This window comes from Neopsephotus bourkii, unplaced genomic scaffold, assembly GCF_033783945.1.
Source record: "Neopsephotus bourkii isolate Nb327-2 ecotype Australia unplaced genomic scaffold, CSIRO-AGI_Nbou_v1 NB_1471, whole genome shotgun sequence".
In the NCBI taxonomy this organism is placed as follows: Eukaryota; Metazoa; Chordata; class Aves; order Psittaciformes; family Psittacidae; genus Neopsephotus; species Neopsephotus bourkii.
Window position 1 is genome coordinate 509,078 of NW_026901947.1, and position 22,495 is coordinate 531,572.

Below are 22,495 nucleotides of genomic sequence, written 5' to 3' on the forward strand. Positions count from 1 at the left end.
TCTGGGTGATGAAATGTATGTCAAATTAATTTGTCCCAAAAATAAAGTCAGGATCTTAAATGAGGAATAGAGTTGTGCATCATCATTTAAGAGCCATAAATCCGTAAACAACCCAAATAGTTCATGCTTTTAACAAGTCCAGTGTCTTTAATACACAAAGTGAGACATGACATAAGAGTAGATGTGTAACTGAAGGTGTTGGATATTGATGTAATGAATTCATATGGAACAATAGCACCAGAGATGCTGTGTTTTTCTAAGAGCCTGTGGAAGAGCTGTCTTTTAACTTCCCATTGATTGATGTGTACTGAAGCAGAAGGTCTAATTGCCCACTGTGTCACATTAAGCAATGGCACAATTTGAAAAATCAATTTCTCCTAATCTTTGTGGCTTCTAGGAAGATGCTATTCAACATCTGCATGTAAAGCCTAATAATGGATGTTACTGCCATCACTAAAGAGTGTTGTCTCGTAAATCCGATAATGTGATCTGCACACAGACCTACTCTTCAGGGGCTCTTTTTCCCTGTCCTTCCTACTCACATATTCTGGAAATGTTTTTAAAGCGCTGTTGTATTGGTTCCTGTCTCTCTGCACCTCAGTCATTGCACTGAAAGTAACAAACTGAGTCACTTTGATTTTTACAGGCTGTCTTTCAAAATTTAGATTTCTCATGATAGCTCTTTGATCCATGGGGTGTGTACGCAGCAAAGATATGTCATACCTTCATCTTCCCCATGTTGTTAATGTAATCCCTACTCTGCAGTTGAGTAAATGTATGATGACCGTTCGCACTTTCGTCCCTGTCCTGGGCTCAGCTCTAACAGTTATTTTTCTCCTTCCTAGCAGCTGGTGCAGGGCTGTGCTTTGGCTTTAGTCTGACAAGAATTCTCATAACACATGGATGTTTTAGCTGTTGCTCAGTAACGTTTACCCTAATCAAGGACTTTCTAGTCTCATGCTCTGCCAGTGAGGAGGGGCACAAGAAGCTGGGAGGGAGCAGAGACAGGGCCCCTGATCCAGACTAGCCAAATGGGTGTTCCATACCACAGCATGTCATGCCCAGTACAGAAACTGGGGGAAGTCACCCAGAAGGCTCAGATCACTGATTGGGTCGGGCTGGGTATCGGTTGGTGGGTGGTGAGTAACTGTGTTGTGCGTCACTTGTGTTTGTTTTCTTTTCCTTTTCGACGTTCAGTTTTATATTCTCTCCCCTTGTTATTTCTGTTATTATTAGTAGTAGTTTGATATTATGCTTTAGATATTGGACTGTTCTTATCTCAGCCTGCTGGGAGGAGAAGAGGGAAGGACAGTGAGCGAGCAGCTGCATGGTTCTGAGTTACTGGCTGGGCTTAAACCACGTTAGTCCCACAAGATGAAGGCATATCATTAGATTTGTTTTAACCTGTGGCCATTGAAAATTGGATGGAAACTGTAAATGATTGCTTCAGGGAGGGTTTGTTTTGGCTTTGTGTATCTTACAGTAGACACAGAACCTGAATGTACTTTATCTCCTGGATTGCAGTAGCACTTTAAAAGGAATTACTGTGGATATACTTAAAACTTTTTTCTGTGAAGACTAGTGAAAATTGGTTTTTCATTTTATTTTTTCCTTCTTTTTTATTTCCTCTGCAGGACATGTATTTACAACACGTCAAATATAGCTTTACAACGACTTTATCCAAAGAGCTGTTATCAGTGGCTCAACATCATTGTCCTTTACGAAATGGGCATACCTTCATGCAGTTGACTGTGCTTATTTGCAGGACTGTTCAAAGTACAAAGCAGAAGCATTTGCTGCAGATTTTGGAGTGATGTCATCTGTTTAGAGACTGCAGTAAATGAAAACAGAGTCTGGTTTTGTGCTGTAGTAAACTTCTGTGATCAGCTTTTTGCTGTCAGACTAAGAGATCTCGGTTATGTAGCAATGATTGAATGCTTACATAGGTGGGAAGTTTTGATATGGGAATCTTAATGTTTATCTGGCCAACAGGCACCGTCTACTTCTCTTTTTGTTGTATGAGGCTATATACAGAATCCTGATGTTGGTTACAGCCTTTCGCTTGCACTGGAACGAGTAGTTGTAGCAAAAACTTAAGCCAAATCTGAATGTGGAATGCCTGTAATGCATTAGAAATCAGTGACTTGGAACATAACATCTTCTCACCTGTTTTTTGGTGTAAAATCATTAGTAGTTTGTTAATATAATATGGGCAGCAAAATTACCATTTCTTTTTTATTTGTCTTTTTTTGTGGTTTTCAGAGTGAATGTATGCATCCTCAGTTCTGTTTATTTAGACTATATAATGTGTGTTAGCAGGCAAAATGGAAATTGCAAGATCAGGCATCTTGTCTCTGAAAATCACAGATGTGCTGGTTTGATTATGGTTGGTAACTTCAGACATTTTTGTTTCTTCTGACCCATAAGTACATATCTCATTTATCTGAATCTTAGGTGGGAGTTAATTCAGAGAATTCATGTCTCTGGAATCTAGATGTACTTGCACCCCAGAAGGAGGGATATAGCAATAAGAGACTGGTTCCTTTTGACAAATAGTTAAACTGGCTTGACTTATCACTGAGAAAGCTGTAGGTGATGTTAGTTGTAGGATGTTTTCATCAGAGCTCTTTCAGAGTAAGAGGAATGGAAATACAAACTCCAGTGAAAACACCAATAGAAGGAACGTGGAAATAATAATTAAAAACCACCCCAAGTTCCCAGAGCTCCTCATGAGTCAGTCTTGGTGGTAACTTTTTTTTTTCTTACCTGTTGATGTGACTGTCCCTTTATGCACCAAATCATGCTCTTTTATGTTCTCCTGTCTGGCAGCACAGTGAAGTAGTCATTCAGGTTTAAGTGATGACATGCCAGGCACTGTCTTGGTCATCTCAACGCTGTCCCTTCAGGCCCTTTTGCCTTGTTATCTATCTCTGTGCCCATTGTTTCTGTCATCGGTGTTACCTCATCACTTCTCTGCTGTATCTGAACAGCAAAAAATCAGAACTTTTTGCTGCTCTGCTTGTTTCCCTGTCCCCCTATCCTCTTGTACTCTGAGGTTCTCTGCCCTCATCCTGGGCTCTGCTATGCTATGTTTCTCTGGCTGGCTGGTTTTAAGAATGTTGCCATACTGCCTCAGTGTTAAGTGAAAAATGAACACGCAGGAAGGGAAGAGTTCACATCAGGTTGCTTCAGTGGCTGGTGCTGTGAGTTGCTTGTAATGTTTAGACACTTGCTACTCATGTCTTCTCTTCAGAGAGTTGTCCAAAACCAAAAGCAAGGTAATGGGACTAAGGAAGTCTAAATTTACAGAAGAATGCTTGTAGGTGGCTGTAATAAAACCTTGTAGTACTGTGCAACTAACTTTTTTTACACAGCCCAGCAGCAGTATTGAAAAAGTTCACATGCAGTAGAGGATGTTCGTCGTCAGTTTAAAATGTGCAGCCATGCATGGTTCACACTGATGCCCTTCAGCATCCTGTTCTGGAGCCTGAAGGTCAAAGGCAACAGTGATAGGGCTTGGCAGTCATCTATTAGCTGATAAGGCTTTGTGAGCAAGTCCTTTAGATTTGTAAAATAGAGGTAACAAAGCTAAGCAGACCTTTACTGCATGGTGTAACGGCCTTTACTAAGCAAGTAGTGGTTCAGATAATGTCCAGACGTGTAGTGGCAACATCAGTAACCTAACTGGCTGCAAATATGTTTTTTTTTCCATCCAGCAGGACAGGGCAACAGGAAGATGCTTGACACAGTGGTCCCCAAATAGCTCATCAAATTTGATTAGTCACAAGACACTATTCTAATTAAACCCTCTTTGGAATGGAGGTGATGAAATGTGGTTGGCAGTCTGTCCTAGCGTCACTGTGTGCAGTGCTTAGCAATTCCGTTTGCTGACGGTGCTGCAATAATGGCATCTTTGTGAGTCCATGCTCATAGTGCATCAGGAAGAGCTAGTGTGATAAAAACTCAAATGCTACCTGAATCTAAAGTGTGACTGTCTCTATGGAAATACTAAGTTCATTATTAGCTTGCTGTTGATATGCCTTAGCTAATTCTCTATTTAAAAGTAAGGTGTTGCATATGGCAGAGGAATCCATTTTCCTATTGCACGTTAAAGTTAATAGAGGCACCTGATATGCACTAGGATTTTACTGCAGGATTGTCAACAAATTGACACTGAGAATAGATCCAAGGCTTTATGCAGCTCCAGGTTGATACACTGCTGTGAAATTCCCTGAGTGCTAGATATGCATGTCTTTGGTTCTGTGGGGTTTGTGTGCATTGCTACTAATATCCCTGGAGCAAATGGGTTGTGTCAGTTAACTTGGCATTCAGTTACCTGAGATCAGTGTGTGAGGTGGTAACTTAGTATGTCCTTACAGCAGCCTGATGGAGAGGGAAAAACATAAATCAACATTCTAAAAATGTTGTCTTTGAGTTTTCTTTTCACTGTCTTTTAGGTACAGTCTGGAGTAAGCTGCTTCTGGTGAACAGGGTGGACAGTGTAAACCCTATTGCCTGCAGATAACTGGTGCTACATTGAAAAGACTGCTTTGTCAACTCAGATTGCCAAGATGAGGAGGTTACTTCCTCTCATCAGAAGTTCTGAAATCTTACAGGAAAGGGTCATTTGCTTTTCATTCTGTGAAGTCTGTAGAGGCCTTCTCCCTGATTCAGCTCCACTGTAATAGTAGTGGATGATTGGCAGCACATTCTTGCAGGCAGTGCTTTAGTCTCTGGTGATGTACAGAAGACTGGTGAGATTAAGACTGCATGATTTCACATGTGGCCTGGCTTGTTGAATAATAACAAATCAAGTTGATGTCTTAATTGCTGCTCTCATGCAGAGGACCTAGTAATGTAGCAGCTTTTCTGATTGTGTGATTTTGGTCTGAAAAGTGTAGCCTTTTTCATGTACTGCAGTACAGTCTCCTCCTCTGCAGCACTGGGGCTAGTATAGCCCATTCAGCTCCACTAGTTGACACACAACTGTACTGAGTAGTCCTGTAGCTTTGCTCTGGACAGACTTCCTCAAGTAGCAGGCTTGGCAGTGTTTCACCTCCTCTTTGAAGCCTCAGAGTTTTGTTTATTTCTGAGAAGTTGCCATCTAGTGTCAAAAACAATTCTCTACCTTAATGGGGTAGTTTTGGATATAATACCAGTGTTGAGAGAGATGGTGAGATGTGCTGACAAGCATAGAATCATAGAATGGTTTCTATTAGAATGGACCTTAAAGATCATCCAGTTCCAACCCCCTGCCATGGGCAGGGACACCTCCCACTGACTGGGTTGCTCCAACCCCTCTTCAACCTGACCTTAAGCACTGCCAGGGGTGGGGCAGCCACAGCTTCTTTGGGCACCCTGTGCCAGCACCTCAGCTCCCTCACAGGGAAGAGCTTCTGCCTAATATCTCAGTCTCCCCTGTGTCAGTCCAAAGTCATTCCCCCTTGTCCTATCACTACATGCTCTTCTAAAACCCCCCTCTCCAGGTTTCTTGAAGCCCCCTGTAGGTACTGGAAGACTGTTACAAGGTCTCCCTGGATCCTTCTCCAGACTGAACAAGCCCAGCTCCTTCAGCAGAGGTGCTGCAGCCCTTGGGGCATCTTCATGGCCTCCTCTGGACTTGTTTGAGAAGGTCCAAATCCTTCTAGTGTTGGGGCTCCAGACCTGGCTACAGGACTGAAGGGGGTGTCATGAGAGTGGGGCTCCAGACCTCACTGCAGGACTGAGGGGTTGTCATAAGAGTGGAGCAGAGAGGGAGAATCACCTCCCTTGACCTGCTAGTCACACTCCTTTTGATGCAGTACAGCACAGGATTGGCAAATTGGGCTGCAAGCACACACTGCTGCCTCATGATGAGCTTCCCAAAGAACCTGATAAACATCGAATGACTAACAGCTTTTATGTACAAGGTATGCCTGGAGTTGCCCAGCATGACTCACTTCCCCATTGCCTAGCATCTGCTCATCGTGATTTATTAATTCTGTTGCACCCAGGTAACCTTCTACATAGAGCTTTGGCTTTAGCTGTATGTCGAGTTCCTGTAACCAGTAGGGTTGGTAGTGTTGAAAAGGGACCTCTGCAGAGCAAAATGTAATTTCCTGAGGTACTTGAAACTAGCTCTTCTTGACCCCAGTTATGTCTTCAGCTACCAGGAGGAATAGCTAAGCTGTCTGTGTAATCCTCACCTTAGGAAACCCTTCCTATATGTTAACATTTACAGTTGTAATCTGCAGTGAAAACAGTGAGGCTGAGAGTTAAACCTTGACTGAGGAATGGTGGTGTGAATGTTAGATCTGAGTTGTGCTTTTATTGCTGTCTGCTGTGGGGGCCTGTACCAGGTAACTTCATGGTTTTGAACTGCTGTTGGGCATTTCCATCTGTGAGCTGGAGGACTTCAAGAAAAAAGGGCAACTCTGATTCTGTGTCATGCATAATGTCAAAGGAGGCATTACAAATTCAACTATTCGAAGAATTATGCTCCGGTGTCTAGAGATAGATCTTGTACTGTACCTCTAATGTAGAAAAAGAATCCCAGTATGTTACTGAACACCATAAGCATCCTTGAGCAGGGTTTTAACTGAAAACTAATGAGACAACTATGTTAACTCTTTCTCAGCACAGGCTTGCTATGTTGTGAAAGCTGGCTACGCACTTCTGTGTTTTAACATCTTGGCCATGTAGGACTAGCATCCAAACTTTAAAAGTTGTTAGTAGAATTCTGTGGGCGGTGGATGAGGACAGTTGTTAGCATTGTTTCCTCGTGTGTATCTGAAAAGATCTCCATTTATTGTATGTATACCTTTTGTTACCTGGGCATTACCCAGTGTGTCTAGACGAAGTGCCACACTGGCTAGCTGACTGTGTAGCCAGTATGATAGTATCCCTTTACTAGAGCAGCAAGGATTAAACTGAAGAGGATCAGTGTGGTATTTCCAGTAGGAAGAGCTATTCTTAATGCCAGGGTAGGCAGGGTTTGCTACACAGGGCTGGAACGGAATGGTCTCTGAGCACTGTGATCTGGAACTCTGTCTTCCTGATCATCTGTGGCTGCTGCTTGGCTGGTTTTATTGGCTTTTTGTGTAGTTTGAGTTTTTTTCCTTCATTTTGCTATTTAGATTGTCAGACCTTGGGCTAAGTTATGTCTGATCAGTCAATTCTTCAAGCTATAAAATAAATTTATCTTGCAAACAGGATAAACAGCAAATGCCATAACAAGTCCCGTAATCCAGGCATAAGATGCTGTAGAACTGCGTAGGTTTATGCTGTGCTACATGTGTGAAGTTGTTAAAGCTGTTTTAAAATGTTTTTCTTATTTTTTTCTTTTTTTTCTCTTTTTTTTTTCCAGGTTCTAAATGGCTTCTAAGAAGTTGGGCTCCGACTCTCATGGTAAGTGAAACTTGACATCCGTGTCTTTCCAGCAGGATGAATCCCACTACTGCTGCTGACTGATGTCCCTACCTGGAGAGTCCATAGAGGCTAATCTGTTTAGCCTCTGAGTATTTTTTTGTTAGGAACTAAGTGCCTTGGCTTCCTTCTTGCATAGTTGCTTCCTGATGCTGTACCTTTTCTGGTTAAACTGAAATTCATCTTGTCGCTGTTCCCCACTCCTTCATGGCGGAATGATACCTTCTCCTCCCTGCACTTAACCCCTTCAAGATCAAAGCTGCACGGCAGTTGTGACACTTGTCTGATGTTAGTTGAAGTTGACAGTAGATCTGTAGCTCGTTTTTGTGGAAGTCACATGAGAAGTTGTGACTTTGAAAGTGAAGCTTTTAATATATCATTGAGCTATGCTTGCTTTTTGCTCAGCAGTGTTGTTTTTTTTCCTAAATTGGACTAATCTCATTCAGCTACATTCTGAATTTGAGATGTGTAATGTCATGCAGATGATTGGTATCATAATTATTTGTCTCTGTATGTGTTGATCTTTTAGAAAATGGGATGTAATTTGAGAGGATTAATATTTCTGTGGAACATTAAAGTTCAGTTTGTACGTAAAGTAGCTTCTTCAAATCAGTAATCATTCAAGCTGGTACTGCAACATTCATGTGAAATTTCCAACACAATTTTTCATCCTATAAAAAGTTCTGGTTTTAGAAAGCCTTCATCTTCCTGGATAATCTTGATGGTAAGAGAGTGCGGGGGAACTCCATTTTTCCTTGTGCTTTCTATGCAGTCCTTCAAGTGTGAAGTTGAAGCACAGAGTAAGAAATTCCTCACTTAAATACATAGTTAAGAATTAATAAAAATGGCCTATGAAAACTTATTTTTTAGGCAGTGTCCTTTACTGTGGCCCAGTGATCCTGCTGCGAGACAATTAATTTCTTTATTAGTTAGCTGCTAGATCTTCCAGCAGTTGCTCTTGTATCTGTGAATGGTCTCTGAACACTCTGAACTGCTTGTCTTTTGAGTCTGTTTTTCTCTTTTCTGCTTCCTAAACCAGACTGGCAGAGATACTGCTCAGAGCTAGAATTCAGCCTGTCTCAAATGTTTCTCAAAACAGTATGGTTTGGTGGAATGTGCTTCAGGCTTTAAAATGACAAAATCTAAACAAATGATGCTGTAAGCTGCTGGCTGCTTCTACCTTTTTGTGTTTCTAACGGTGCCAGTGACACTGCCACAGTGCTGTTTCTGAGGAGTAGTGGTGCAACTTCCTCCTACTATGTCTGAAGAAATCAGCAGGGCAATTGTTTCAGTCTTCTCCAGGGTTGTTTAAGAATTAATCCCACTAAGTGAATTTTAGCTTACTGTAAAACATCTAGCCCAACACCTTGCTTTAGCTTGGTGATTCTGAGAGGCTGATGAAGTTGCACAACATGGCTGATTCATGTCTTGTATTTATTGTTGAGCTGCTTATTAGAGGTTAGAGGACTGCAGAATGGTTGGAAGGGACCTCTGGAGATCAAAGTGACCAAACCCCTTCCTCAAGCAGAGCCACAGAGAGCAGGCTGCTCAGCACCATGTTCATGTGAAGATGAGAACATAAGGAATGGGTGGAGAAAAGGGAACCCTTTTCCTGTCTCGAAGAGTATTCTTAGCACACACCTGTAACTATGCCTAACCATATAACTTCAGATGCTCTCCTGTCATTTGAATAATTGGAAGTTCAAGCTTAAGTTCTGGTAATTAGTGGCATCTAGAAATGCAGCTCTCATCTGTTGCACAGAAAGTGTGGGTTGTACAGGGACATTAACCTTTGTTGTTGTATTGACACTGTTGTTACACAACTTGAGAGCTTTTAACTCCTATTTCTGAAAATTACAGAAGTTTGGTTTGTGTGACCACAAAAGCAGTTTTACTTGGTTTCAGAACTGTTCCCTATTCATAGCTGATAACTGGTTTTACCTGAAATGCTTCAATTTTGCAACCAAGCTGGAAGATGCTTCTTTGAGTTGGTCAGTGTCTTCTGCATTGTACTAAAGTGGAGGGAAAACTTACTCTTGTAGATAATTCCTTGGGCAGAATATCATATAGTGTGCATTGTCAGAGACTAGACTGACAGGTACCAGTTTTGCCAGGGCTATTTTCAGAACATCCTGCTTTTAATTGCAAAAAGGAATGGGTCTGACCACGGTATTAAATAACAGTTCAAAAACGTGTTTGTTTCATTTGGACTACTGAAATGGTGGCTTGCATAATACTTTCTATATGTAGGTTTTCCTTACTGCTTTAGAATTTGCCATTTATATCAATTTCCATCCTCACCCATCTGTGTTCAGGCAGAAGGTTCATCTGTTTACAAACAAAAGGGTTCTTGGCTTTCTGGATCAAATTTTAGCTTCACTAGACTAGTACTGTTCTGATTCAGCTGGAACAAAGTGAATACTATGTACATCAGTGTTTTGCCTGAAAAAGACTTTACCGTCAAATGTCCTAAACCACGTGGTGTGTCCCTTAGCATGTGCTTGTGTTTTTTGTAACAGAGTTATATTCAAGATGAGGTTATAGCAGTAGTCACTATTGAAAAAAAATCAGTATACTGGGAAGACACTGGAAGGTTTTTATTCCTTAGTCCAGCTTCTGAGGTTAAACTGGCAGCCCATCTAGTCTTCATGTGTTCAGGCTTTTACTACACCAAAACAAAGCGTTGCTGTGTAAATACCACACAGTGTGTGCCTGTACCCTCTGTGGCTAGTATCTATTTCAGGCAGTGGTGCAGTGAGAGGTGCCTACCACTTGCAGTGTCAGTAGGTGTAGTAAGACAAGTGCACACTGAACAGTGTGGACTGTGAGATTGGTGCAGAGAGTAATCCTGGATCATCACTTGGATTATCCTCTGGCACAAGTCCTGATCTAAGCAGGACTAAGCAAGTCATAGTAGCAGCAGTCACACCACACCAAGGAGTTAGGAGATCTGGTTGCTCTCTCTGACCTGGCCATGACTTGCCAATCTCAGTGCAAAGGCTGCCACAGTTGCTGTTTCTGCATAAGAAAACACTTTGGCATATCCAACTTCTCAAATTATCAGCTCAAATGCAATTTGAATGCTGTCTGGCAGGTAGTGATGGTGGTCACTGAGGTGCCATCTGGATGTTGTGCTGTGTAATACTTGAATGTGTGCTTCTCAGTAACAATCAGTGAAAACACTTATATTCTGCCTGAAGCACTTTTCCATGCCAGTTGTGCAGGTGGGATATAGGTTATTCAGCCTGATTGTTTTAAAGCTGAAGGAAGTACCACCTGTGTCCTAACAGGACTCTGGGAACAGCCAATGCAGTGCATAGTATGGGAGCTCAAGTGATGACAGCACATAAACATTTAACTCCAAATTAACAGGATGTTCCTGTTTTCAAAAGCTATTTGTCCTTTCTGAGCCTGTGACTGCCTTGTTGTAGATGAGTCAACAGGGAGGGAACAAAAACAGTACTTAACTGTCATCTGAATATGAAAATGGGTCAGATAAAAATGGCAAGTCACAGCTCACTGAGTTAGAGTTTAGTCACTGAAAACCATCTTAGATGTTGCCACTAACGTCTTTTTGGATCTGCAACAAAGTGAAGTCACAGTCAGTGCTAAAGACATACTTCAGATTGTTCTACACAGCCAGAAAGCTTACTTGTAATTCCAAAGTCTAAGACCAGTGATGCAGGAGACCCCTTTTAGTTAATTGAAAAATTAAGTGCAGCTAATATTATGGGGTTTCTACTACTTCTGCACAGCAGCTCAATGAAAACACGCCTAAAGTTTGGCTTCTTTTGTGCCCAGGCAGCCAAGAAGCCAACAGCATCCTGGCCTGTATCGGCACTAGTGTGGCAGCAGGGCCAGGGCAGTGATCATCCGTCTGCAGTGGGCACTGGTGAGGCTGCACCTTGAATCCTGTGTTCAGCTCTGAGCCCCTCACTACAAGAGAGACATTGAGGTGCTGGAACGGGGCCAGAGGAGGGCAACAGAACTGATGCAGGGCCTGGAGCACAAATGTGATGCGGAAGGAGTGAGGGACCTTGGGGGTTTAGTCTGGAGAAGAAGAGGCTTGGAGGGCCTTATCACTCTCTACAACTGCCTGACAGGAGGATGGAGTGAGATGGGGTTTCTTCTCCCAAGTACAAGTGATAGGATAGGAAGAACTGACCTCAGGCTGTGCCAGGAGAGGTTTATATTGGATATTGGAAATGATTTGTTCACAGAGAGGGTGCTCAGGCATTGGAACAGGATGCCCAGTGCAGTGGTGGAGTCACTGTCCCTGGAAGCATCCAAAAACCATGTAGATGAGGTCCTCAGTGACATGGTTCAGTGATGGACTTGGCAGAGCTGGGGTAGTGGTTGGACTTGATGATCTTAAAATGTTTTTCCAACCTAGTTGACTCTATGATTCTATGATTCTTAGAGGTAGTTAAGCTCTTAAGTGACTCTGCCTCATGATTTTGCAGGGTGCCTGAAAGAGTTTAATCGTAAAACACTGTTGAAATACCATGTGTAAATGACAAAGGACAAATGGAGGACCATGAAATAGGTCTGAAGCTTCTCTTTGGGAGTGACCAGAAATCAGATAGGTGATTAAATTAGTTTGCCTTGTTTCAAAAGCCAGAACTGGTGTGCTAAATGGTCTTGAGATATTTCTGTGTTTTGGTTAAAGTGGAGTGTCTAGACTTTGGGCCTCTTTGCCCTTGTGACCACTTCTGTCCAAATATTACTTCCTATGTGTATGTCAAAACCTGGGTTTTAGTTTGTCGTAGCTACTCTAAAACTAGGTCATTTTGAAGCCTCTTGAATATGACAGAAACTGATGGGTCTTTTTATAGACACATAGCAGAATTCAGGAGAATTTCAGCTTCCAGTTGTGTGAATATAGTCTTTTCACAAGGGGAGCTAAGAAGTTTGGTACATTAAGTTCAAAATCTCTTCCAATTGTTGGATTGTTAGGTTGTGTGTTTGGTTTTTTTTCTTTTTATTTTTAAATAATTGCAGGCTAGAACATTAAAAAAAGAAACAAACAAAACCCACCTCAAAAAAACCCAACAAAAACACAACCCCAAAACTGAAGCACCAAAACTGAGGCAGTGAAGTCCAAATAGATTCAATGTGTATCTGATCAAGCAACTCCATTTGTATTGAGTCATCTGGTGTAGCTGGGGCAGCAGAGATAAAAGATCTCCCAAATACAGAAATGTGAGTCTTAACTGAATGCATTAAACTCCTAAGACAATTTCTGCTTTTGATCTCAGGGCCCTTCAGTTATCTCGATGATGTTCCATTTAAGATAGGAGACAAATTCAAAACCCCAGCGAAGGTTGGATTGCCCATTGGTTTCTGCCTGCCTGATTCTTCTCAGCTTGTCAGAGAAGCCCAGGTAAGTGATGTGTTTTGCCTTTCTGTTCCCTTACCCTGGCCTCCAGCATCTGTTGCAGGTAGTCAGTTTGCACATGTATCCAAATGTTAGTCTTGTTAGTCCTGTAGTGTCATTTTGTACACCAGGCTGTAATTGTAGATCTATCAGAATGATAGACAAAAAATAGGGTAGATGGTGCAAAAAGCTACTTCTCACTGCTTTAAAAAACCTAATAACACTTATTTCAGTATATCTACAAAAAAAGCACAGTGTGTTATAGTTACTAGTCTAGATGTTACCCTGACTACTTTTGAGTAGCATGTTTAAGAGGAAAACCAGAAAAAACTGGTACACCCATGCTATGGCATACTTGCAGAACCTTGCTTAAGGGTAGCAAGTGTTTTTATGACTGTACTTTATGGGTTCTCATGATACTGTGATGAAGAAATAAATTTCCAGTTCTGTTTTCTGTGCTGTTCTGAGTGAGAATCCTTTTTCAGCTGTAGGGCAAACAGGCTACATCTTGGTATGGATGGTTTCCAGATCTTTGAGGATCACATCTCTTTTAGCATAAAACTGAGTGCTTTAGCATACCTGTTGAAAATCTAATCTTCAAATGCAGGCTGTGATATGTGAAATATAATTGAAGTGTGTTCTCTCATTTTAATCCATGACTTTCCTTGATCAGTCCCATGATTTTCATTATAGCCATTAAATGGTTCATTAAGACCTGATTGTCTTAAGACACGTATTTCCACCCAGTTAAGCCAATGTGGGAGAGCTAAAGGAGATTTTAATGTCCTATTTCTGGCTTCATTGTGCTGTTTCCATTTTCCTGTCAAGCTGAGGCTCAAGTATGTGTGCCCAATTGGACTGCACCACCTTGGTTAACATCATGTCATGGTGTAGACTGTGCGTTTTGCAGTGCAGTTTGACTTTTTTTACAGCTGTAGTGACAGCTGTTAAAAACAACCCAAAGTACAGGGAAGCACAATTAACCAAAGCCATATATATTTATATAAATACCCCCCATTTTGTTATTATAAAAAAATACATGGCTTGGGTCAATTTTGGCTATATATGGCCACATATACAGAGAAAACTATGATAACTCTGCTCAGATAGGAAAGAATGTGTAATGAGTAGTGCCCAGCACTTCTGTCAGTGGGTTAGTTACCTTGCTGATAAATTGTGTATCACACTTACTGGTGTCTTAGAGCAAAGGGAAGGGAAAATTGTTAATAACAGTTGAGACAACGTGTCTCCAGGATCTCACTAGAGCCCATTATAGGATGGGATGTGACATAACACATAACAAGTCCCAGAAAAGCCTAATAGAGGCCTAGCAAGGCTTGCTGGCTTGTTGCTCTTCAGAGCTAGGGATTTGAATGAACTAGGAATCCCATGACAAGAGCACTCCTGTTTGGATTACTTGCCATTATCCTGGCAATGATATCTCGTGACTTTGTGTGGGTCAGAAGTAGGTTATATCCTGGATTTAGCTTGTAGGTTGTCTTCTCTGAGCATTCTGTGGTTTTTTTAAACCGCATTATAGAGCATTTGAAGCTGTTCATTCTCCAGAAGATACTAAAGCTTGAAGTACATTTAGCCTGTTCAGATTTTTGTTCTCTCATCTAGGCTACTAGGGTGAATAGTTTTGGCTGGTGAGCCACTGGCAGTGGGTAAGAATACGAGTACCTCTTAAACCAGTGATATAAAACTCAGGTCCCTTAGGATCCTTCAAGGGGAACTGGGTAATGCTGTGTTAGTCTTAGGATGTAGAATTACTGTCATGGAGTCTTGAATGACTTACGGAACTTGTGGAAGGCGGGTAGTTCTGTGTTGTCAGATCTGAATATGATCATCCATCTAATAACACATTAGATTTGCTCTTGCTATGTCCATTGTTGTGGGAGGAGAGGGTGAGAGGAATGTAAAACTTATCTTGGGATGTTCAGTAGTTCTAAAGCAAAAATAAATGTAGGAAGGAAGCAAAATACGGTATTCTCATCCAGACTATAGCCATGTTTTGCTGCTAGAGGCAAAACAAAGCACTTCAGGCATCTTTTAGCTTTCCCAGTCTGTAGTTGACAGGAGATGCTGAGTATGGGGATGGGGAATTGGGATTGTTGGTTGATGAGAAACTGAACAAGAGCCTGCTTCAGTGTGCGCTCACAGCCCAGAAAGCCAACCGTATCCTGGTCTGCATCAAGAGGAGTGTGACCAGCAGGTTGAAGGAGGTGATCCTGCCCCTCTACTTTGCTCTCATGAGACCTCACTTGGAGTATTGTGTGCAGTTCTGGTGTCCTCAACATAAAAAGGACATGGAACTGTTGGAACAAGTCCAGAGGAGGCCACGAGGATGATCAGGGGACGGGAGCACCTCCCGTATGAAGACAGGCTGAGAAAGTTGGGTCTGTTCAGCCTGGAGAAGAGAAGGCTGCGTGGAGACCTCATAGCATCCTTCCAGTATCTGAAGGGGGCCTATAGGGATGCTGGTGAAGGACTCTTCATTACAGTGTCACAGTATCACAGTATGCTAGAGATTGGAAGGGACCTCAAAAGATCATCTAGTCCAATCCCCCTGCCGGAGCAGGAACACCTAGATAAGGTTACACAGGAACGTGTCCAGGCGGGTTTTGAATGTCTCCAGAGAAGGAGACTCCACAACCTCCCTGGGCAGCCTGTTCCAGTGTTCTGTCACCCTCACTCAGAAGTTCCTTCGCAAGTTTAAGTGGAACCTCTTGTGTTCCAGTTTGTATCCATTACCCCTTGTCCTATCATTGTTTGCCACTGAGTAGAGCCTGCCTTCATCCTTGTGACACTCCCCCTTTATATATTTATATACACTAATAAGGTCACCCCTCAGTCTCCTCCAAACTATAGAGACCCAGCCATTAGGGACTGTAGTGATAAGACAAGGGGTAACAGGTTAAAACTTAAACAGGGGAAGTTTAGATTGGATATAAGGAAGAAATTCTTTACTGTGAGGGTGGTGAGGCCCTGGAATGGGTTGCCCAAGAAAGTTGTGAATGCTCCATCCCTGGTGGTGTTCAAGGCCAGGCTGGACAGAGCCTTGGGCAACATGGTTTAGTGTGAGGTGTCCTTGCCCATGGCAGGGGGTTGGAACTAGATGATCTTCAGGTCCTTTCCAGCCCAAACCATTCCATGATTCTATGCCTGTCCATGGTAATTGGTGTAGCTCCTAGTCTGTTACTTTTGTTGCTACTGGACTTAATAGCTGTGATCCTTGTAACTTTCTTTTTTTTTGTTTCTCCTTTCCCCTCCACCCTTGGTCAGTATGACTTCTCACTGGAAAAGAAAACAATTGAGTGGTCTGAAGACATCAGAAAAATCCAAGCTGCCCAGAGGGAAGCTGAACGCAAGGCAGAAGCAGAAGGACTAGCAAGCTCAAAATCAGCTCCAGAGGACAGCAACAAGATGGGATTCTCAGAGGGACCTTGCCCTGGGGCCATGCCTCCTCCTATCAACCCTGTCCTTGCTAGCTTGCAGCACAACAATATCCTTACTCCCACGCCAGCTAACAGCAGTGCTGTGAAGCAGAAGGTTCTCAGTCCACCTCGTCCAAAAGCAGACTTCAACCCAGCTGATTTTGAATGTGAAGAAGACCCATTTGATAAACTGGAATTAAAAACTATTGATGATAAGGAGGAATTAAAAAATATTCTTGAAATTCATGTTGGTACTACTGGGCCCATTGTTGCCCAGCTGTTAGATAACACCTTGCCCAAAGGGGGGTCTGAGTCTGTACTGCAAGATGAGGAAGTTCTGGCATCCATAGAAAGGGCAACGTTGGACTTCAAGCCCCTTCACAAACCCAATGGCTTTATCACTTTACCGCAGTTGGGAAACTGTGAAAAGATGTCCTTGTCTTCCAAAGTGTCCCTGTCCCCAATCACTTCAGTGAGCAATATAAAATCCCTCTCCTTTCCTAAACTTGACTCCGATGAGAATGATCAGAAATCATCAAAGCTCACAAGCACTTTCCATAGCACTACCTGTCTCCGCAATGGCACTTTGCTCAGCTCTTTGCAGACCTGTGCTCAGAGCAAAGCTAGTGAACTGAATGGACACCACATGGTTGGTTTTTCTGCTCTAAATGAGGACAGTGGCATGGAGACATCAACGTTATCCTCTTCATCCAGGCTGCCTTCCCTGGCTGTGTCGACAGTTTGTACAGAAGAAGAACCACCTCAAAGCACAGCGACTACGGTAAAGATGGATTAGAATTGGGGTTGATGGGAAGGTGTGGAGACAAATGTTGCTTCTGAAATGTGGCTTTGCTTTTAGTTCATCAAATGGGAGTGATGTGTAGGTCCTCCTTATTCACAGAACAAATTGATCAGTCCAACAGGCCTTTATGCTTGTAGTTCTTAACCTCAGATTATTGCTCTGCAGGTTTCCCCAAAATACGATATTTTTAGACCACTTCTGGCAATTTTCAGCTTTCCAGCTCTCTCTGTTCATAGCTTCACACCTTTGAGCAAAGCATGTAAGATAAGTTCTTTGCACCACTCTGCTTTCTGTGTTACCCAGCTGAAATACATCATATTCTGAAGTGCTGTTAGGTTTTGAGTCAAGTATTTTCTAGGTTTGTTCCTTGGCTTGCTTATTTGTTTACTAGAAATAATTGGAAGTGCAGGCTTTTCAGGCAAGGGAAGTAACACATTAAAAAAACACAGATGTGCTGTTTCGTTCAGCAAAGAAAAAAGTGCTTGCAGTTGACATGCAGTGAAATAAATGCCTTTTTAAATTTTATTTTATTTCTTCCTGAGATACTTTCAAATTTTAATCTTTAAAAGGAAGAAAATTATGGGTAAAATCTGGTATTGACCCCTTTCCTTGTGAAGGAGGGTGTAATAATTGCTTGGTGGATGCCAAAAGCAGTCCTGAAGGTCACCTCAGATTGCTCTAATTAGTTGGTTGTCCTGTGGCTCTGAGATGGAGGTTGATCCTTCATTTCCTGTGAAACTGTAGAAAGTTCTAAAATGACTTTGAGGATGCCTAACTTCACATCAGTCATCGTCTTTGTCTCTTTGTGAGTAAGTGCAGAGATTTGGGTAAGCTTGTGAGCTCTTTTCCTGAAGAACCTAAGATCTGGACACCAGTGTCATGAAGCCTAGTGAAAGCTTTGTAGCCGAATCCTCTAGCTGGCTCCATACTAACCTGGTTTCTTCTGTCCAGTCTAAGCAGTGCTTCACCGGTCCTGTGGCCTTACTAGCATGCTGTAAGTTTCTGTGTGACAGTACGTGCTCTAAAGCAAGTGACACCACTTCTCTCCCGTTGTTCTTTCACCTCTTTCAGGCTTAGATAAATGCAGTATTAATGGTGAAATACAGTATTCTGGCAACTAGTGTATTTGTCAGAGCACAGCAGAGCAGCTCTTTACTGGTGACTAGAGCAGATTTAATCCAGCGAACACTCTCAGAAGCAGCAGTGTGCTGAGCAAGTGCTTGCTGCTGTAGATCACAGGTTGGAGAGGTGGTTGTATGACTCTGTGTAGCTCAAAGCGGCTGCCACGGGCAGGGGACACCTTCCACTAGAGCAGGTTGCTCCAAGCCTCGCCCAGCCTGGCCTTGAACACTGCCAGGGATGGGGTAGCCACAGCTTCTCTGGGCAACCTCTGCCAGTGCCTCAGCACCCTCACAGGGAAGAATTTCTTCCTAGTACCTGATCTGGGTCTCTCCTGTGTCAGGTTAAAACTGTTCCGCCTTGTCCTGTCACTACATGCCCTTGTAATAAATCCCTCTCCATGTTTCTTGTAGCCCCCTTTAGGTACTGGAGCTGCTCTAATGTCTCCCCAGAGCCTTCTGTTCTCCAGGCTGAACCAGCCCAGCTCTCTCAGCCTGTCTCCAGAGCAGAGGTGCTCCAGTCCTCGCAGTATCTTCATGGCCTCCTCTGGCCTCAGTTACGCAGGTGGTGGCTCCATAGCTGGATGCAGGACTGCAGGCAGGGTGCCACGAGAGTGGAGCAGAGAGGGAGAATCACCTCCCTCAACCTGCTGGTCACACTCCTTTTGGTGCAGCCCAGCATAGGGCTAGTTTCTGGGCTGCAGGCGCACGTTGCCTGGTCATGTTAACCTTTTTGTCAGCCAACAACCTCAAGTCCTTCTTCTGAAGGCTCCTGTTATTACAATCTCTGCCCAGCCTTTTAGGAAGTCTCCAGAGAATTCTATGTCCCGGTGTAGTCCAAAAGTATCTCAGAAGACTAGAACTTTTAGCTTTGGATCCAGAGTTGCCACTGGAGTTTATGCTTTAGCAGTGAATTGACTCTAGGGGGTTCTTTTGATGGAAATAAGCCAGGGATTCTCTGAGGCTTCACTGATTCTGTCTTGGGTGGTTCTTCCCTCCTCTTCTTGTTTTCTTGAAGCTCACTGGTTTGCTTTTTGCAGCATTGACAGAGGGAGAAACAACTAGTGGGGACAGCAGGTTGTAATTAAACAAAGCTCATCAGAGAACTGACTGGTATGATGCATTTTATTTACAGAAATCTCTGGTTATGGCAGTATGGGACACTCCTGGTGCACCATTCAGAATATATACCACTCACTGCACCTTAGTGGTGCTGGTTTGGGTGTTTTTGCAAGTAAATAGCATTTTTCAGAATTCTTACAGATACTCTCAGGATTGGTTTTCAGTAAACAGGTATTTTTGTTGTTTAGCTTGGTCTCAGAGAAGTGGCCATCTTTTCAAGCAATCTGTGTTGGCAGTAGTATTACAAAATGCAAAAAACTGAAGTCTCTGGGTAGTAACTTCTAAATTATTGCTGTCAGGAAGCAGAGCACTGGGTCAAGAGCTTAGCGGGAGCCAGCTTGCTACACTGAACTATATGAACTTGTAGACATCACAGTGACTGAATAAAGAAGTCAGTAGTTACAAGGGACACACACAGATACTTCTTGGAGTATAATCTGTTTGTAGCATGCTAAGAGAAGAAACTATCCTTAAGATGGCTGTTCTGTAACTGCACACAACTGTGTAATGTCTGCATCTCACACGGGGAAGACTTAACCAGATCACAGGTTTCACCAGTATGATAGACTTGTTCCTGTATCTCTCCTCTTCGCTGCAGCAAACTCTGGTCACTGGTGTATAATGTTTAGTCATCTTATTTATGTGTTGTCCAACAGGTACACCCAGACTACAAGGAAACAGAAATCCCTGTGGTAAGTTCACAAATACCTATGTGCTTGCACTGGGCTGTGTTTTTGAGACTGTCCAGAAGTAATGTTCCTTTGAGTGCAGAAGATCATAGTGCTGAGTAAACTTGGGTTGAACGAAGCAATCTATATGCTGCTTCTGAAGTACAGGGTTTGGTTATGTCATAAAGACCTTCACTTCTGCCAAGGTTGGGTATTGAAAGGTTTGGGGTCCCACTGGTAGGTGAAGGTATATTTTGGAGAGTCTAGGTTGCTGGTTGTTGTTTGGTGGGAGTCAGACTGTGCACTGCTTGGTTTCATCTTAGCAGTGAGTAACTTCCCAAGGGCATTCTAGAAGGCCTCTTGGGTTAATTACATGGGTGCTGTGCTAGTCAGGAACAGGGTATGGGGATGCAGAAGATGACCATCACCTTAGCATCTGAGTTTTCCCCTTTAGGTAACACACCAAAATTTCCCAGTGTCTAAAGTGCCCAATAACACCAGCCGTGCAAAGTGGCCGGGTGGCCTCTCTCCAGAGCTGCAGCAGGCACTCTCCGCTAGTGAGAGGCAGTGCATAGAGACAGTCGTAAACATGGGGTACTCGCCTGAGAACGTCCTGAAAGCCATGAAGAAGAAGGGACAGAACATAGACCAGGTAAGGGCTTGTGCGGTGGGAAAGAACCCCTTGATTGGATGCTGATTCTGCTGAGAAACAACCTTGGGTTTGCAAAACGCATAGGGAGGAATATTTTGATTCTAACAGTGAGCTGCAGCCCACAGCCACTCTGATGTTAACCACTGGAGAAGTTGCCACCTAGCAGTAGAGGCTCTCAAAGCAAGAGTGTCTGTGCCTGTTTCTGATGAGAGACTGCTAAAGCCAGCCATACCTGTGTGGTGCTGGGCCAGAGCGCTGCCGAGGTTTGGATGGGCCCTTAGCTGCACATGAAGCTGGACAGGTACTGGGTCTTCCCAGGAGTCACAGAACCGTCCAGGGGAAGCTTAGTGCATCTCTACACCATGCTTGATGCCATATGATAAAAGAGCAACCATCTTCCCTTGTTCTTATTACAAGGGGTTATGATGCTGACGTCTCTCCTTGCAGAGAGACTGGCCCCTGCAGGCTTACAACAGCTCTTGGGAGGCACCACTGACCGACTTTCTGCATGCCCTGGTTGTGGTGCTTCCTTCCACATGTGCTGCCTCAGACACTTGCTAAACTAGGTCACAGAGCATAAAGAGCTGCAGGGGGAAGCGTGGCTCTGGGGCTTGGATCAGCTTCAAACAAACATTTTAAAGCAGGGAGAGCATGGCCTCTTTAACTTTCCATGCTGGCCCTAGGCAGGGTCAAGACTGTGCCTGGGGAAGAGGGCTGGCCCCAGGGACTTCTGGTTGGGGAGCTGATGTGTTGCCTGATCTACCTACACAGTGAAAATGGTTTAATGTGCGCACTGGAATGAACTGTAGTATCAAATGGAATAAAAGTCCCTTAGGAGGGCGGTTTTAAATCCTGCTGTGTTTGCACAGTGTTACCAATCTGACCTCAGAGCTGTACCCTGTACCTCAGAGCTAAGCACAGGTAAGAAATCTGGCAGCGGTTTCTGGGCACATGAGCTGGGATTTGCAGCTCACTCACCAGTGTGCTGAGTTGATCTTAAAAGGCTGACTGCTTTCAGATTGCATCAGCTCTTGTGGCTGAGAGGAAGCTCAGAGCTGACACATTTTGATGGCTGGACCTACAGTTTCACTTTAAAAGCATGTAGTATTAAAAGCACAGTTAATCATGTACCTTCTGCTCGGTGCTCAGGCACGGAAGGCTAAAGATAGGTTTCTGAAGCTGCTGTGACTCAAGTGGAAGATGGCATTCAGAGCTGGTGGGAGAACACAGGAGGACAAAAGGACTTTCCTGTTTTCTCTAAACAGGCTCTTGCATAAAGACTATCCCAGCTCTACTAAGAAGGGCTTTATCTCGGGTCCTGGTGAGGCCTGGGGTAGAGTCGTGCTCAGCCCCTCTGTACAGAGATGGCATTCAACCATGTGCTGCAAATGCCACTCTGCAAACTTAGTTTCTTTTCTTTCTTCCCCACAGGTTCTGGATTACCTGTTTACACATGGACAGCTTTGCGAGAAGGGTTTTGATCCACTTCTTGTTGAAGCAGCTTTGGAAATGCATCAGTGTTCAGAGGAGAAGGTGAGGGCGCAGTGTGCTAAGCCATAGAGAGAATGTACAGTGATGGGGAATTCCAGCAGCAGTTCCTCTGGCTGATGTAATTCTGGCTTTTGTGGTAATGCTGCCTTGTTTCCAAAACTGACTGCCAAAGGACATCTTTGTGATGATAAAGCAAATGTGTTGAAGCATTAGAATTCTGTATTGTTTTATTGCTCTCACTTGCATGCATTTTTATGGGGACTGAATGTTTCTTAAAGACCCTGCGTATTTCTGGGTGTATTTTTGGACCCAGAGTTCTCTTGTGTGCAAGGTGCTTGGTACAGAGACAGTTAACTTCAGAAGCAGCAAGTTATTTTTCAGACCCTGCCAGCGTGCCCTGGCCATGGATTTTCTCCCTTGTATG

At 43.3% G+C, this 22,495-nt stretch overlaps 2 protein-coding genes across 4 annotated transcripts in view; both read left to right on the top strand.

The window, feature by feature from the left end:
* The window catches only part of NUDT2 (nudix hydrolase 2), a 414,951-nt gene that overhangs the window by 349,839 nt on the left and 42,617 nt on the right, over nucleotides 1–22,495 (top strand). The window lies entirely within an intron of this gene.
* The window catches only part of UBAP1 (ubiquitin associated protein 1), a 39,159-nt gene that overhangs the window by 12,932 nt on the left and 3,732 nt on the right, over nucleotides 1–22,495 (top strand). For 2 of the 3 annotated variants that reach the window (XM_061369009.1, XM_061369007.1), the window contains exons 2-7: nucleotides 7,346–7,386; nucleotides 12,663–12,787; nucleotides 16,067–16,999; nucleotides 19,917–19,952; nucleotides 20,383–20,580; nucleotides 22,012–22,113. In XM_061369009.1, coding sequence (XP_061224993.1) covers nucleotides 7,353–7,386; nucleotides 12,663–12,787; nucleotides 16,067–16,999; nucleotides 19,917–19,952; nucleotides 20,383–20,580; nucleotides 22,012–22,113 — 1,428 coding nt within the window. In that variant the 5' untranslated portion in view covers nucleotides 7,346–7,352. The remainder of the gene's footprint in view (nucleotides 1–7,345; nucleotides 7,387–12,662; nucleotides 12,788–16,066; nucleotides 17,000–19,916; nucleotides 19,953–20,382; nucleotides 20,581–22,011; nucleotides 22,114–22,495) is intronic. The other variant, XM_061369010.1, reaches the window with a different exon arrangement.